This window comes from Beta vulgaris, chromosome 6, assembly GCF_026745355.1.
Source record: "Beta vulgaris subsp. vulgaris cultivar EL10 chromosome 6, EL10.2, whole genome shotgun sequence".
Lineage (NCBI taxonomy): Eukaryota > Viridiplantae > Streptophyta > Magnoliopsida > Caryophyllales > Amaranthaceae > Beta > Beta vulgaris.
The window spans coordinates 22,763,928-22,779,714 of NC_079207.1; the positions used below are offsets into that span (position 1 = coordinate 22,763,928).

General features: G+C 35.1%; 1 protein-coding gene and 1 long non-coding RNA gene across 2 annotated transcripts; both read right to left on the bottom strand.

Moving 5' to 3' along the window:
• Positions 1-9,202: 9,202 nt before the first annotated feature.
• Positions 9,203-9,932, bottom strand: LOC125498440 (uncharacterized). Its single transcript, XR_007275430.2, has 2 exons — positions 9,628-9,932; positions 9,203-9,494 (listed from the first exon to the last, which is right to left on the bottom strand). It is a non-coding gene; the product is annotated as an uncharacterized LOC125498440 (long non-coding RNA).
• Positions 9,933-13,772: 3,840 nt separating this feature from the next.
• LOC125498813 (uncharacterized) lies at positions 13,773-15,026 on the bottom strand. Its single transcript, XM_048647101.1, has one exon. The coding sequence runs from the start codon at positions 15,024-15,026 to the stop codon at positions 13,773-13,775; it is 1,254 nt and encodes a 417-aa protein (XP_048503058.1).
• Between the last annotated feature and the right edge of the window lie 761 nt (positions 15,027-15,787).

Consider the following 15,787-nt stretch of genomic DNA (forward strand, 5'->3'; position numbering starts at 1 on the left):
ATGAGCAGGAGTTATATGTATTGCATAAAGATAGTCGTAGGTAATTGTGGAGTAAAACCTATGTTACTTTGACACCTACATTATTTTCCTCATCGATTGTTTATCGTGTTGTGTCCGTCACGATATGACAGGACACAACACTTAGATACTTTATTTTAAACAAAAGAGTTTACTGTTTTCTACAAGGTAGACCAGTTGAACACTTGGACAATCGTTTACGTGTGAATACCAGGAATTTTAGATAACATTCCGCTATAACCTTGCCATAACCTTTCCTCATAACCAAATGCTAAGCAACTGGTAAAATATATTAATTATAATTACCACATGTAAAATATAGTTGATATATTTCACCCTTTTCCATAGCGCAACTAAAGAAAACAAAGGTAATTAATTAATGAGAGGAAGTCTCATGTTCAAAAATTTCTATAGTTTTGATGCTAAATATTTTTCTATAAATATATAAGTTAATACAATATAGATCATGTATAGAACTAGTAGTAAAATAATAGTTTGGGTCGGTTGTTTGAACATCATCTATATTGGTTTCAATTTTGACGCATTAGGATTTATAAGGTTATTTTTTTGCTCTCGTCTAAACTTTCTATTGTCCTGGGATTGTTCGCAAAAAAAAAAAATATATGGTTCAATGATTTTCAGAGTAGCTCATAATAGTTTAAAGTTAATAATCAAAGAATAACTTTATATGTTTTAAAGACGGTTTTAACTAGATTTTTTAAATTTTGAACTCATTTAAGAATAACTTACCCCTTCTTTTGTTAATTATATCCCTCTTTACTTTTAATTTAGGCTTATGCTATATGCAGGCCTTAGGGTTACATATAAGACATAAATACACTAGTTAAAATGGAAATAAGTTGTGAATATATGAAAAAAATTTGCATTAATCGATCTAATAAATGATCAATTAATGTAACTTATTTTCATTAGTAGCTTCTTATATACAGCCCTTAGGGCTGCATATAGCTTTTTCCTTTAATTTATAGTTCAATTTATATGGGACTTGAACCTACAATTTTGTGTGAGTATACATCGCTCCACGAGTTAAGCTAAAATGTTTTTGAACAATCATCATTACCTAGGCCTCAAAACATTGGCTTCTTGTAGTAACAATGTGTGTCAAAAATTTAATATAAGGAATTCCTTAATACGATAATAAGTACAATCTTAAGTCTAGTTTAGAATAGTCTTTAAAATAAAGTTTAAATGCAACAATATATGCCCCACAGGTAACAAATGCTTATTGGAGAACCTCCAAGTGGAACATTCTAGGACACAAAAGGCTTTAATTCAACATGTGTGGCCTTTTAAGAATTAGGATGCAATTGCTGCAACCATTATCATTAAATGTCCCACTAACTAAAAATACATTAAAATATAATGCTAAAAATTACAACTAGTTAAAGGAAGTTAATAGTCCTCGTATTAGGCTTCTCTATTTAATACTTAATATCAAAAAATAATCTCATAAAACCAGTCGAAAATTTTAAATACATAAAAAATAAGGATATCAAAATTTAATAGTTTCAGGTTTTGACGAACATGTGCCACTCAAATATTAGCAATCAAAAATAGAGAAAAACTAGAGAATGAGATCATAAAATCTATGTCTATGGAAAACTTAAATAGAAGATTAAAATCTTACGAAAAATTCTATCGAGGATTTGCAATTGACATATCTGGAAAGCACTTTAGTTAAAACATTTGCATGAGACAAAAAAAGGGACTAATACCAAATTGAAGAGAGATAAATCGAAATATAACAAAACACATACTTAGTAGATCTTAGAATTTAAAAAATAAAATAAAAATGGGAATTAAAAAGGGTTGAATATTGTCGATTAACTCAACGTAATACTTATTTACTTAGGAACGAAGGAAATACATTAATTAAATAGTTACGTTATTCTAGAAAAAAGAGGAAATATCAAAGCTTGAGGATATAGGGTAAACGAACTTATGATATCAATTAACTTTTTTAACAAATATTGGGTAATTGTCGAGATATAGAGTAAAATAAAATTTAGAATATTGACCAATACTCCCTCAGTTTCCTAAAGATCTTCCTGCTTTCCGTTTAAGTGCGTTTCTAAATGATCTTCCCTCTTTTACTTTATTCCTTAGTTGGAATTTGTTTTCCCCTTTTTACCCTCTCATGTCGCTATCATATGGTCCACCATTACATTATTAATTCAATTTTACTCCCCTTCTCTCTCCTACTTTAACCCATTTTTATTTGTTTATTTATCTTAAACCCTTTTTCTCTTCTATATTACCCATCCCACACAAGTGCATCCTCTTTGATATTTGTAGGAACGGTAACAAGGAATATCTTTAGGAAATGGATGGAGTAGCATTAAAAAAAAAGAATATGACTAGTCGATATTTAAAACTTCAATTTCTTGTTTAAATCATAAGGCACTCAATCTATATGTCACATCACAATTTATGTATATTAAATTACAATGTATAATTAATAATAAAAAAAGATATACGTAGGCTCACTATCCAACTGTTTTCATGGAAGGTCTCACTTAGACCAAGAAAATCATATGAAGAGTTAATTGCTAATCATAAAAAAAATTATTTTGCACTTTTGATGAAATAATTCCATATAATCGTCTAATAAAGGTCATTCCACATACACGCAAAGTGAACTGGTTATCTAATAAAGAGAAAGTGATTCTATATTATCAATTTTTAGATAGTGTCCCACCCCAAAAAAAAATATAAAAAAATACTATCCTTTTTGCCATTCTTAATGATTTGACACAAGTAAATGTTTTGCAATTACTAATTTTCTTAAGATTTTATACTTTCTCTTTCCTAAATAAGTATTAGATTCACTTTTTACGTAACCTAATACTCCTATAGGGTCATTAATATCTTTAATGGTGCACAAGTAAAATTACAAGAAGTTGATAATTTTGAAGGCATGCATTGAGACAATGCTAACCACATCTATTCTAGTTGACCATTTTTTAATCTTTATGTAACAGTGAGCAAATGGATTCACAATTAGTTCAAGAATAGTGTCTATTTACTCAACATAGTACCTTTTTAGAGACTGTGATGTGAATTAATTCATTAACTCCATTATTCTAGTAAAAACTGGAATAGGTTTGAAGATTTAATCGAAAATTCCATTAACACTTATTCAGGAGCCAATCGATTCTTAAACTTGAGTGGTCACGATATAAGATAAAATAAAACTTTAGATATTGACCGCTAACATTCAAAAAAGAAAGAACTAAGGGAATATATAAAAGTTCAATTTCTTGTTCAAATATGAGGCACTCAATATTTATTTCACAATCACTTTTTATGTATATTATTTTAGCGTGTATAATTGAGAGTAGAGATTATATATTTAGGGCCAATTTCAAAGTGTCAATAATGGAAGAATTGACTTGGACCAAGAGCATCACATGAAGAATTAATGTTTAAAAAAAATATATTCCAAACTTTTCTTAAAGTAATTGCATATATTCCTTTAAAGAAGGTCATTCCACGTACGCAAACAAAATTATATGGTTCTGTACTTTCCCATCAAGAGAAAGTGATTCCATTCTTTCAAAAGTTAAATAGGATTACATCCCAAAAATTAAAAAAGAAAGAAAGTAAAATTGGGAGAAATTAAAGTTCATATCACTTTTCTTAATGATTAGGATATTCAACCTATTTATTAAACAAATCTAACTTTGCTATAGCTCTGAATTATTCTTATTCTTATTTCTTTTGACTGTGATTATAACATTATCATTGTAAAGTATTATGAAGATTTATAAAACTTATTAGGACCTTTTTACTAATTACTATTATAGTTAACTACATTGAAAAATCTAATTAAGATTAATTTCACCAACATGACATATATGTGCAGAAAGTAGTACCCTCTAAACAAAAAATCTATAAAAAGAATTCAAGACAATACTATTGAAGGAGGCTGGTAGCTTTAATTAACTTGTTTAAAATGGAAAAACATTTTTAAAATAAAGTATCTTATATATATATAACGTAGCGTCATGTCAACATATAAAGATAAGGTGATATGTGACAGACTTCATTTATTTCTAAGAGGTATTACTAAGTACTAATCTCAATTACAACAAAGGAGAGATTCATGGTTTAAAGATTAGTGCTAACGTGATCATGCTAAGCAACGAAGGAGGAGAAGCTAAGTAAGGAAGCAAGCAGCTGCCCAAGGGTGTTAGTGAGGTGTGTGCTTAAGGTGCTTATGATTGATTAGCTTTAATTAAGTCCTAAACATGCTTTATGTTCACTAATTGTATTAGTTAAAGTACTTCGCTTTAAAATCGATTTTTGTAACATTTTGTTGTAAACCGGTTCTAGTATTATTTTTCTTAGCTTAGGTTGTAATAGACATGCAACATGTGATACATCAAGCTCTTAGCTCATTCATGAAGAAGCTTAACCCCACTTGCAGCATTGAAGCCAATTACAAGCTTTCCCTCCTAGCTAAGAATCCTTATTGGTTTAACTCTTTTTAGGCGCCACATCTGATGTTTTGGGCAGCCAAATGATGAGCTCTTTGCAAGTTGGAGATATATTCATATGAAGTAAAGGTTTTCATTGGTTCCTTTCCATGAAAGCACGTACCAAGGAGTAATGAAGCACCCTAGTCCCAGGTGTGCTGATTTCGACTACTTAGGAGATGTTTTGTAATATTTGTACTTTGTTTAATCTCCTTAGTGTATTAGACTTAGTTTCTTTTGTGTTAAGTCTTTTAGTCCATGTACTATATATATGTAACTTGAGACATGAAACAAAACCATATTTGAAGTTGCAAACAAGCTTAGAAAAACCGTTGTGTTTAAAGACTAAAAATCGAGTGTTTTTAATCTAACTTGCACGAATTACTTGGGAGGTAAAACTACAAGTGTTCAATCCAATCAACAATATTTGAGAGTGATTCACTTATTTTGTTAATTAAAATCGTAGTTAAGGTAGAGAGTGGAGATTCACTTCCTTAGCTAAAACCGAATTATAAGCTTAAAGAGGAGTCTTTTAGATTGTGATTCATTCTATTCTAAACACTACTCTTCATAAGAGGTGTGTTTGTTTCAAGTGGTATCAGAGCTTAGTTCTGAAATGGGAGACAAGTTGAATAATGATGCTAGGAGAGATGCCATGTTATTAGAAGCTCTAGCTAGGCAAAATAAAGCATTACAAGAGATGATGACCCAATTTACCTTATAAATTTTTAAGAAGAAAAGTACTGATGAATAAAGGAGTTCTAAGGCTGATGATAGAGGGTTAAAGATAGAAGTTCTGGAGTTTGATCGAACAAGTGATCCAGAAGTATACCTTGAATGGGAACGATCATTAGAACGTTTCTTTGAATACAAAGATACTCCAAATGAGAAGAAATATAAGGTAACTGTTTTGAAGTTAACCAAATATGCATCAATATGGTTAGAAGGTGTGAAGAGGCAAAGGGTGAAGGAGAACAAATCCAAGATTGCTACATGGGAGAAATTAAAGAAGCAATTGAGTAAACGTTTTGTACCAACTAACTACAAGCAAAATATCAGTATGTTAGATGGTCTACACTCAAGCAAGGCCCCATGTCTATGGAGGAGTATATCAAGGAGTTTGAGAAGCTTTCCATTGTGTGTGAAATAGAAGAGATGGAGGAGCAAAAGCTAGGTCGATTCCTATAGGAGGCCTAAATGAGGATGTAAGAGAGAAAGTGGTGGTGTATCCATACCTTACTTTCGATGAAGCTTGCAAAGTGGCTCTCAAAATTGATGGCCAAAAGAAGAAATCAGTTGTAAGTAAGTCTTATTCAAAGCCATTTAGTACTTTTAAAGCTAATCCTAGTACTGGCAACTTCGATAAGAACAAAAAATCAGATTTCACTAAGAAAGATAAGGAGAAGATTGTAGATATTAAAACCTTAAAAGTGAAGTGTTTTAAGTGTCAAGGTTATGGTCATTACCAATCTGCTTGTCCTACTAAAAGAGTCATGACTATAAGGGATGTAGAGGAGATAGATGAATTGGAAAAAGCATCTCTTTTAGAGATGGAACATGATAAAACCAAAAGTGAAGAGGAGGATGTATGTAATCCAGAAATGGAGGGTGAAACTTTGGTTCTTAGAAGGTCCTTGTATTCTAATGATGTGGCTGAAAATTAGGAACAAAGAGAAACCCTTTTTCAATCTAAATGCTTAGTGAATGAAAAGCTATGCACTTTGATCATAGATGGTGGTAGTTGTACTAATGTTGCTTCAACTGAACTTGTAGAGAAATTAGCACTACCTACTACTAAACATCCACATCCTTATAAACTTAAATGGTTAGATGATGATAGTGAAGTAAGGGTGAAAAATAGAGTTTTACTCACGTTTTCAATTGGAAATTATGAAGATGAATTCTATGTGATGTAATCCCTATGACTGCTTGTCACATTTTACTTGGTAGACCTTGGCAATTTGATCGAAAAGTTATGCATGATGGTGCTACTAATGTGTACAAGGTGAATAAGGATGAAAAAATCAAAACCCTACTACCATTACCCCCTTCAAAAATCCGAAACACAAAACCTAAACCAAAGGAGAACCTAGTGTGCGGAAGTGTGTTTTTGGGGAGAAAAAGATTCAAGAGGGAGTTAGAGGCTAATCATGTTGTGTATGTACTGGTTGTTAAGGAGGTGAATGAAGGAATGGAGGTGGAAGATCCGAATTTGAGGGAGTTGTAGGAGGAGTTTAAGGATGTGTTTCCTTGTGAACTACTAACTGGCCTACCCCCAAAACATGGAATTGAGCATCAAATTGATCTCATTCCCGGAGCACCAATTCCAAATAAGCCTTCCTATAGATGCAATCCCAAGGAAAGTGAGGAATTACAAAGCCAAATCAGTGAGTTGATGAGAAGAAATCAGTGAGTTGATGAGAAGAGGCTACGTGAGGGAGAGTAAGAGCCCATGTGCTGTTCCGGCTCTACTTGTTCCAAAAAAGGATGGAACTTGGAGAATGTGTATTGATAGTCGTGTTGTGAATAACATCACCATAAAATACAGATTTCCCATCCTTATTAGATGACATGTTCGATGAGTTGAGTGGCTCCAAGGTGTTTTCGAAGATTGATTTGAGGAGTGGGTATCATCAAATATGCATGAGAGAAGGAGATGAGTGGAAGACGACTTTCAAAACGAAGTATGGGTTGAATGAATGGCTGGTTATGCCATTTGGTCTCACAAATGCCCCTAGTACGTTCATGACATTGATGAATGAAGTACTTAGGCATTATTGGGAATGTTCGTGGTTGTTTATTTGGATGACATTCTTGTTTATAGTTCTAACAATGATGTTCATTTGAATCATTTGCAACAATTGTTCGAGGTTCTAAGAATGCAAAAGCTCTATGGAAAGATTGAGAAGTGCACGTTTATGCAAAGGGAGATTGGCTTTCTTGGTTTCATTATTTCAGATGAAGGTGTGAAGGTGGATCCATCCAAAGTGGAAGACATTTCCTCTTGGCCGGTTCCAAAGACTATCACCGAGGTGAGATCTTTTCATGGTTTAGCTTCATTTTATAGGAGGTTTATAAATAATTTCAGTACTTTATTAGCTCCTATAACTGAATGCACTAAACATGGAAGATTTGTATGGAGTTATGCAGCTCAAAGGGCGTTTGAACTTGTAAAAGAAAAGATGTGTAACACACCTATTCTAGCTTTACCTGATTTTACTAAACTATTTGAAGCTAAGTGTGATGCAAGTGGAACAGGTATTGGAGCTGTTTTGATTCAATGTGGCAAGCCTATTGCTTATTTTAGCGAAAAGCTTAACAATGCCAAATTGAACTATTCTACCTATAATAAAGAGTTTTATGCTATGGTTAGAGCTCTTAAGCATTGGAGTCATTATTTACGACCACAAGATTTTGTTCTTGATTCTGATCATGAATCATTTAAATACATTCATGGACAACATAAGCTTAGTGCTCGTCATGCTAAGTGGGTAGAATTCTTGCAATAATTCAATTTTGTTACTAAATACAAAGCTGGAAAAGCTAACATTATAGCAGATGCACTATCTCGGAGGCACCTATTGCTTAACATGGAGGATTCCAAGGTACTTGGGTTCGAGTTGATTAAACAGTTCTATGTTCTTGATGAAGAAATGCGTGAACTGTTCGTGGCTACCAAAGATGGTCCAAAAGACCATTATCATCAAATGGAGGGGTTCTTATTCAAGGGGAACAAACTTTGTGTTTCTAAGTGTCCTATTCGTGACTTGTTGATTAGAGAAGCTCATGGAGGTGGGTTGGCTGGTCATTTTGGTGTTAGCAAAACCATGGAGCTATTACAAGAACACTTTTCATGGCCTCATATGATCAAGGAAGTACATGATGTTTTGGCTCGTTGTGGTGTTTGTCAAAGAGCAAAGAGTACATTCCATAAGGGGTTATACACTCCTTTACCGGTGCCGGAGAGACCATGGGAGGATATTAGCATGGATTTCATTGTAGCACTTCCTAGAACACAAAGAGGGAAAGACTCAATCATGGTGGTGGTGGACCGTTTCTCAAAGATGGCACACTTTGTGCCTTGCCATAAAACAGAAGATGCTATTAATGTTTCATGTTAGTATTTCAGGGAAATTGTGCGTTTACATGGAGTACAAAGAACTATTGTCTCAGATCAAGATACACTAGTACAAAAAAGGCAATTTGCGTCGGATGTGAGGCGCCTATTTGCGTCGGACTATGGTGCGACGCCAAAGCCCTCGACGCAAATGACTCAGAAACAATCTGCGTCGTTTGGAAACGACGCAGATTAGTTAGTTATTTGCGTCGCACGTTGTATACGGTGCGACGCAGATGGCTACCACAACCCAACACCAAGTTCAAAGGGTAATGTGCGTCGCACATCGCCTAGGGTGCGACGCATATGAGTGATTTGCGTCGCACCTTGGGCTACGTGCGACGCAAATTGCAATTTTTAAAAAAAAAAAAATTTTTTTTTTTTAAAATTAAAAAAACTTGGAATGAAGGTGAACCTTTCGAGTGTATGAGGAGGGGAATTGAATTGTTCAGCGAGGTCGATGAAACTAACAAAGAAATTTATTTCGTGAACCATAATTTAAGTTATGGGACATGAATATTGCAATTAACATGACGAAAATCTCAAAATGAAAATTATACAGTACAAATCATCAAAATAAAATAAATTAAACAATCGAAATATAAAAATCTGAAATTAAACAATGAAATTATACAGCGAGGTCGATGAAACGAACCAAAAAATTATATCACTTGTACATCCAGTATAGAATGAAAAAAATCTGGAATAATATGAAGTGTTCAGCGAAATCCTAAAACAATCGAAATATAAAAAAATCTGAAAATCCTACGCTTAAACAACAGAAATATAAAAATCTGAAAATAATGAAACAACCGAAATGTAAGATCTTGTCTGCAATTTCTTCTCTTCCTCCTTCAGATCTGGAAATTCAATGAATTTCATTATAATATATACGAGAAATTAAAAAGAAAAAAAACCAAGAATTCATCTTTAGCAAACACTAGTACAGAATTGAAGGAGATTTATGCTTAAACAACAGAAATATAAAAATACCTGAAAATCGAAGAACTCTTCGAAATTGAAGAAGAACTTGTCGAAATTGAAGAACTCTTCGAAATTGAAGAATAACTTGTCGGAATTGAAGAACTCTTCGAAATTGAAGAAGAACTTGTCGAAATTTGTATGCCAGAGATCCGAAAACACGAAATTAAGAAGAATTGAAGAAGAACTTGTCGAAATTTGTATGCCAGAGACCCGAAAACACGAAATTAAGAAGATTTATGCTTTCGTTATTGAGATTCGAAAGAGAGATGAAGGTTAAGAGAGAGAAAGGGTGAGGTTGAGGGTGAGAGAGAGAGAGAGAGGTGTGAGGGTGAGAGAGAAAGAGAGGGTGATGAGAAAGAGGCGCTGGTTTCTTCGCTGCAAATGAAGTTTTTTAGGGTTTGAAGATATAAAACACGGGTGGGCTTGTATACTGCGTCGCACCATGGGCTTCATGCGACGCAGATTACTTTGTTATGTGCGTCGCATGATGGGCTTCATGCGACGCACATAGATGATTTGCATCGCACGTTATTTAGATACGACGCACATAATTCGTCTTATGCGTCGATTCATTGTTGCATGCGACGCAAATAGTATATTTGCATCGTTTCCGTGTTTGTGCGACGCAAATGGGGCGACGCAAATTGACCTTTTTCTACTAGTGATAGTAAGTTTTTGAGTCACTTTTGGAGGTCCTTATGGAGGATGATGGGTACTAAGTTGCTGTTTAGTACTTCAGACCACCCGCAAACTGATGGTCAAACAGAAATGACCAATTGAACACTAGGCACCTTATTAAGGGGCTTAGTAAGCAAGACAGGAAAAGATTGGGACGTGAAGCTATGTCATGCGGAGTTTGCATACAATAGAACTCCAACTTTTGCAACCAAACACTCACCATTTGAAGTTGTATATGGGGTAAATCTTTGTTGAACCCTAGTTTTGATGATGACAAAGGAACAAATATGCAAACTAAGTAGTGAACTAATGAGTTATTTAAGTGTATGATTTTTAAGGTATCATTGAAAGGAACAAAGAGAATACTAAGTCAAGGAAGAAGTCAAGTGAGGATTTCGAAGACTAAGTGAAGATGTTTCCCAAAGTTGATACTGGAGCAACATTCACTACAAAAAAAAACTACATATAGAGGCAATCTAAAATTGAATCTAAATATATATTTGTAGCCTCTAATGGTGATTAGAAGCAATTTTCTCGCTGCCTCTAATTAGTCCGTCGCTAATTATAGGTTGCCCCTAATGCCACCTTTTAGAGGCAGACAAGTTATGGTTCCGCTAAAGACACTTCTATTTAGAGGCAACCATATGCTGTCGCTAATTGTTGGTTACCCCTAATGCCACCTGTTTTAGGCACAAAACTTATAGTGCTGCTAAAGCCACTTACATTTAGAGGCGACCATAAGCCAGTCGGTAATTATAGGTTACCCCTAATGCCACTTTTTTGGGGCACACATGTTACATTGGTGATAAGGCCATTTATATTTAGAGGCAACCATAAGTTCGTCTCTAATTTTAAGTTGCATCTAATGCAACCATAAGTATGTCGCTAAAGGATGTTTTTAGATGCAATCACAACTATATTTCCACATTTTCGACATTTTTTTGGGATTTTTTGACGTTTATAACCATCGAAATAAAAAATTATCGACTCCCTAAAGGAGCAGCGAACATTTAGCCACCAATAATTAACGACACTCATAGGCTTCGAAAATGTTGAGGCTTTTTAGCATCATTGCAATTTGAAAATGTTGCAATTTGAAGCTACTATATAGACACTTGTAAGCGTCAACATTGTGTTATTAGTACAGTAACAGTTACAAGCACATTCTTACATCAACAAAAAAAATAACATTATAAATTAATAAAGGAAACTAGAAGTATAATCTTATTACTAACAATTTTGACGAATTGATACAAACATTCAAAACAGGAAATATAAAAAATAAAAAATATGTAGAAATTCCATCTTCAACCGATATTCAACCTTCAGTGAATCTTCAAGCCCCTTACACACCTTGGCTGTGAGAATTAATTAACCTTGAACTAGAGCTGCTTCAATATCTTTGATACATTATATATATATATATATATATATATATATATAATATATATATATATATATATATAATATATATATATATATATATATATATATATATATATTTTGGTAAGTAAAGAAAGTATATTGATGCTTCACTCCATACAACCTATCTTCCCAAATAGGGAAAAGAAACACAGGCCAGAAAAGCCTCTACTTACAGATTAGCTAACCAAGCCCTATCTCTGTCACTCCACTTGGTGGACTGACACATGTTGCTCCTGTAATGTACTATACATTGTATCTCCTTATATACACTTTCTATTCTATTGACTTTTAACTGCCATAAAGCATCATTTCTAGCCCTCCATATATGGTAAACTACAGCAGCCATCACTGTGTATAGAACCTGCCTTCTCATTTTTGTGCCATTGTAGCTTCTTCTAATCCATTGCATCCATTGCTGAAGTGTCTTGTTATGTGCTGTTATTCCGAGCCAGCCACATATCTTAGTCAAGAGTTGCTTGCTAAATTCACACAGGAAGAATAAGTGCCCATGAGTTTCAACTTCAATTCCACATAGGCAGCATAGATTGTCATTACTGACACCATACTGGTATAGCCTATCCTTGGTTCTGAGTTTATTCTGGATACAGATCCATGTAATAAACCTGTGTTTAGGAAGAGACATCCTATTCCAAACACCTGTAGCCCAATGAACTCTGCTAGGTTCCTCCATCAGCATGTCATAGACATTACTTATGACATATTTGTGATCAGCTATCCATGTCCTCATTGCAATTTGCTGCATTTGATCCTTCACCTTGCATAGACATTTCATGATCCAACTGGCACTTGCTGGTGCTTTGTAATCCCACCAGCTGCCATCTTTAATATATATTGAGTGAACCCACTTAACCCATAGCTCCTCTTTTTTACACCCAATATGCCACACAAGCTTGCCTACTGCTGCTTTATTCCACACATTGATATTCCTGAAACTCAGACCCCCATACTTCTTTTGTGTACAAACAGTGGACCATTTAATATGGCCACTCTTCCCACCCACTGCATTTCCACACCAAAGATAATTCCTGCAAATATCATTCACTCTATTCAGAATAGCCTTGGGCAAAATAAAGATTTGTGCCCAATAACTATGCAAGCTCATCAAGACAACATTCACCAACTGAGCTCTTCCTGCAAAAGACAAATTTCTAGTGCTCCACCATCTGATTTTAAGCACCATTTTCTCAATCAGCTTTTCACAATCAGCTATTTTTAGCTTCTTAGTGCTTATAGGTACCCCAAGGTACCTAAAAGGAAGTTCTTCCTTAACAAACCCTGAAAAGCTTGCTATTCTGTTGACTTCACTCTCCTCTACTGCTGAGCAATACAAGGATGATTTGTGTTTATTTGCTTGTAATCCAGAAGACTCAGTAAATAACTTCAACCCTTGCATCATGAGGTAAGCAGATTTGGCTTCTCCTTTGCAGAAGAGGATTAAATCATCTGCAAAGCATAGATGATTTATCTTCAGATCAGCACAACCCTTAAAGTATTTGAAATCTGGTTGCTCTCCTACATAGTCAAGGATCCTTGACAAGTAGTCCATGCATAGTACAAAGAGCATGGGTGACATAGGGTCACCCTGTCTTAACCCCCATTTTGCTTCAAAGAACCCTTCTGCACTGCCATTCATCAATAGTGTAAACTTTGGGGTTGTTATACAAGCCATGACACACTTGATGAACTGAAGAGGAAAGTTCAGAGCCTCCAGAAGCTCTTTGACAAATGTCCACTCAACAGAGTCATATGCCTTTTTTAAATCAATCTTCATCATCAAACCCTTCACTTGGTTATGTTTATTGCCAAATCTTTTAACCAAGTCTTGGCACAAGAGGATGTTGCTTATGATATTCCTTCCAGTAATAAAGGCACTCTGTGTATGTGACACTATTTCTGGTAAGATATTCCCAAGCTGTGTGCAAATAAGCTTAGTGATGATCTTATAGAGGATAGAGCAACAAGCAATTGGTCTATAGTCACCCACATCTGCAGGGCTTGAACTCTTTGGGATCAATGTGATGGCAGTCACATTAATTTCTTTTAGAATCTTCCCATTTCTGAAAAAAATCTTGCACAGCTTCCACAATGTCTCTCCCAACTATATCCCAGCTCTTCTTATAGAAGCAACTTGAATACCCATCTAACCCAGGCACCTTATCATCAGGAATAGAAAAGAGAGCTGCCTTGATTTCCTCATTGTTAAACTTCATGTTGAGAGCTTGCTGTTGTCTGTTATCCAGAATTTTTCCTTTAGCAATTATGCTAGGTTCTATCTTCCTGGTAGCACTATTGCTCCCCAATAAACCTTGATAAAATTCTAGGATAGCCTCCACAACTTCCCCAGAATTTGTAGCCCAAGTTCCATCTACTCTTCTTATTGTATTTATTCTATTCTGCATTCTTCTTTGTTTAATACTCTGATGGAAAGCTCTAGTATTATCATCTCCCTCAGTTATCCATCTCAGCTTTGCTTTCTGACTGAGGAAAGCACTGTAATGCTTGTGAGCTGCATTATAGTCCTTCCTTGCTTCTTGTTCTTTATGCCTCAGTTCAAGATCATGAGGATTGAGCTGTAATTCTTTCTGCCAGTTGGTCATATTGTGATAAGCTTGAGTATGCTTTACTGAAACATCACCAAACTGAGTGCTATTTAACACCCTCAGATCCTTCTTCAAAGCTTTAAGCTTACTCACAATTTGATACATTTTACACCCCCTCACTGGTTGCTGCCACACCTTCTTCACAATGTCCTGAAACTCAGGAGCTTGACACCACATATTAAAAAATCTAAAGGGTTTCTTCTTTAGCTCATTCTGAAATGATTTGACCAAGAGTGGACAATGGTCATATTCCCCTTTAGGCATAGTGATGATTTCAGTGTTAGGCCACTGATCAAACCAGCTATCATTCCCCAAAGCTCTATCCAGTTTGCAGAACACTCTGTCAATTCCCTCTTGTTTATTGTTCCAGGTATAGAATTGTCCAGAAGTTTTCAGTTCATTCAAATTACATTCTTCCATACATTGCAGCATATCCATGATCTCTCTTGTTCTAACAGGTTGCCCTACTCTTTCATCTGTTCTCATTATTGAGTTGAAGTCTCCCATAATCATCCATGGAGCATCATCTATTTTTATATCCTTCAAATCCTTCCATAAGTCCATTCTCTCCTGTATACTATTTAAGCCATAAATGAAAGAGCAGAAGAACTTCTTTCCACCATTAAGCACCTCTACCTCAGTATGTATCAACTGACTTGAACACTTGATAATATTCACAGCCATAGCAGTAGGGTACCATCCCAAAATAATCCTTCCTTTGCCATGCCAAGGGTTATTAGTTGTAATACACCATCCAGGGCATACATTAAGGTAAAACTCACCTAAGGAGTGAGCTTTAACCTTTGTTTCTAGGAAACTGAACAGCCTTATGTTGTGGGAAACTAAGAAGTTCCTCACCTCTTGTTGTTTTTTCCTGCTATTCAGCCCCCTCACATTCCAACACACCATATTATCCATTCATGGTAGGAGGCTCCCCCTCCTCACCATGAACACCCAATTTTGGACTCACATCCTTGTCTTCTTTCCCTCCTTCATTCTGCAGTTCACCTAGTATTTCAAACCCATTCTGGATTAAGATTTCTTGTCTTTTTGCACTATTGGGACCATTACCCTCAGTAGCACCTCCCTGGACCAATTGAAAACCCTCATCATCCTTAGGAATTGGTCCTTTAGGTATCCATTTCTTCTTCACTATTTTCTGAGTCTCTTTCTTACATTCATCTATGTTATGGCCAAATCCTTTACACTTATTACAAAATGTAGGGCGCCATTCATAGACTATCTTCTGCTGTTTTAGATCCCCTTTTTCATTTTCAAATTCAATCTGATTAGGAAGCTCTCCCTGTATACTGCATTCTACCATTATTCTAGCATACATCAAACGTTCCTTGGGTTGAGTGTATTGATCTAGTTTAATCGGTGTCCCTATCCCTGCCACCAACTTAAACAAGCATCGTTCACCCCAGTATTTGAGTTCAAGCCCT

Coding starts and splice junctions, on each gene's coding strand:
- LOC125498813 (XM_048647101.1), bottom strand. CDS start 15,026: ATGGCTGTGAATATTATCAAGTGTTCAAGTCAGTTGATACATACTGAG.